Source organism: Portunus trituberculatus, chromosome 7 (assembly GCF_017591435.1).
Source record: "Portunus trituberculatus isolate SZX2019 chromosome 7, ASM1759143v1, whole genome shotgun sequence".
NCBI lineage: Eukaryota > Metazoa > Arthropoda > Malacostraca > Decapoda > Portunidae > Portunus > Portunus trituberculatus.
This window is the reverse complement of record NC_059261.1, coordinates 7,236,544-7,239,043: the sequence shown is the minus strand read 5'-3', so window position 1 is coordinate 7,239,043 and position 2,500 is coordinate 7,236,544. Positions and strand designations below refer to the sequence as shown.

Below are 2,500 nucleotides of genomic sequence, written 5' to 3'. Positions count from 1 at the left end.
TATATGTAATTGTCTTATATGTAATTATTATTTTTTTTTTGTAATTCTCTCTCCCTTATGTAATTGTCTTATATGTAATTGTCACCCCTATGTAATTGTCATCTGTATGTAATTATTTTTTCCACGTATGTAATTATTTTTGTAATTTTCTTCTTTATTATTAAATTTGTGTTTTTGTTTATATTTTCAGTTTATTTAATTTATTTTTTTTATTATTTATTTTATTATTTTTATTATTATTATTTATTATTTTTTATTATTATTATTTTTTTATTATTTATTTTATTTTCTATTTTGTTATTAAGTTTATTTATTTATTTTTTTATTTCCAGTTAATTGTTTTATTTATTTATTGATTTTATTTAACTTTTTTTTATTATTTATTTTATTTATTCCTGTTTTTCGTAAGTTATTTTAGTTTTGATTTTTTTTTTTTTTAAGTTTGATTTATTTTTCATTATTTTGACTTTTCTATTATATTTTCTATTTTTTTGTAATTTATCAGTTTTTTTCCTTTTTTTTCCTATATTTTGTAATTTCTTTTATATTTTCCTCTTTATATACATTTTCCTGCATTTTCGTCAATATTTTTCATTTTTCCCTACACTAACCTTATATTGATTCATTTTCCTTTGTGTTTTTGGTAACTAACAATTTTTTCCATTTATTTATATTTTACCTGCCAATTTATTCACATCTATTTATATTTCCTTCTATTTTTATGTGGCATAGTAATATTTCTCTTATTGGCCTTCATATTAAAGTTGTTTTTCCCTTCCATCATTTTTACGGTGTGTTTTTATTAACCTCAAGACTTTCAACTTATTAAATTTTCTCAGACCTCACCTGCGGCCTCACCTGATTAACCCTTTCAGTACTGGGACGCATTTTTACCTTGAGTTTTGTGTACCATTAGACCATTTTATTGACATTAGGAAGGGTCTATGGAGGTCAGATGATTAATGGCCACAGTCTTCACTATTTTTTAATCTACCTTGAGTTTTGTGTACCATTAGACCATTTTATTGACATTAGCAAGGGTGTATGGAGGGCAGAAGGTTAATGGCCACAGTCTTCACCATTTTAATCCCCCACATGAGTTTCTGAAGCTGTATAAAATCACCAAATAGTCACCACAATGAATATGGAAACGCGTCATGGTACTGAAGGGGTTAATGGTAGTTTGATGGTTGTAGTGGCAGATTAACATGGTTCTACGTTATCAGTAGCAGAAACCACTCTTTGAAACCAGGCTAGTGGTCTCTCTGGCCTTTTAAAGTAGTGGCCACATCGCCTCTAGTTTTAAAAGGCTCTAATTTCAGTCACAAGGATTTCTAATGGTAGTTTGAGGGGTCTAGTGGTAGATTGACAGGGTTTCTACATTATCAACACACACACACGCACACGCACACGCACACGCACACGCACACGCATCATCCCTCCCTCTCATTCACCCTCTCTCTCTCTCTTTCTCTGTACAGCTGGTGGGCGGGGAGTTTGACATGGAGCTCAACTTTGTTATCCAGGACGCCCACAACCTCCGCCACATGCTGGAGCTCCTCGACCACTGTCCGCCCCCCCTACAGGTAAGCTCTCCCACCCTTACCTAACCTTACCTAACCTAACCTAATTTGTAGTAACCTAACCTATCCTAATTTAATCTAACCTATCCTAATTTAATCTAACCTATCCTAACCTAATTTAACCTAACCTAACCTTACCTTACCTAACCTAATTTGTAGTAACCTAACCTAACCTAACCTAACCTAACCTAACCTAACCTAACCTATCCTAACCTAACCTAACCTAACCTTACCTAACCTAACCTAACCTATCCTAATTTAACCTAACCTAACCTATCTTAATTTAACCTAACCTAACCTAACCTAACCTAATTTAACCTAACCTAACCTTACCTAACCTAACCTAACCTATCCTAATTTAACCTAACCTAACTTAACCTAACCTAACCTAACCTAACCTTACCTTACCTAACCTAATTTGTAGTAACCTAACCTATCCTAACCTAACCTAACCTAACCTTACCTAACCTAACCTATCTTAATTTAACCTAACCTAACCTAACCTAACCTAACTTAACCTAACCTAACCTAACCTAACCTAACCTAACCTATCCTAATTTAACCTAACCTAACCTAACCTAATTTAACCTAACCTAACCTTACCTAACCTAACCTAACCTATCCTAATTTAACCTAACCTAACCTAACCTAACCTAACCTAATTTAACCTAACCTAACCTAACCTAACCTCACCTCACCTCACCTCACCTATCCGTACCTCACCTCACCTCACCTCACCTCACCTCACCTAACCTAACCTAACCTTACCTAACCTAACCTAATTTAACCTAACCTCACCTCACCTCACCTCACCTCACCTCACCTCCTCCTCCTCCTCCTCCTCCTCCTCCTCCTGTATTATATTCCCACGCGTCTCGTATAATAATATTAGTTACTCATGATTACAATAATGAAGT

The 2,500-nt window shown here is 33.7% G+C and overlaps 1 protein-coding gene across 1 annotated transcript in view; it reads left to right on the top strand.

Annotated features, from left to right (window-relative positions):
- Positions 1–2,500, top strand: part of LOC123520283 (neurobeachin-like) — a 287,400-nt gene that overhangs the window by 4,970 nt on the left and 279,930 nt on the right. Inside the window, exon 2 of the mRNA XM_045282450.1 lies at positions 1,482–1,586. Coding sequence (XP_045138385.1) covers positions 1,482–1,586 — 105 coding nt within the window. The remainder of the gene's footprint in view (positions 1–1,481; positions 1,587–2,500) is intronic.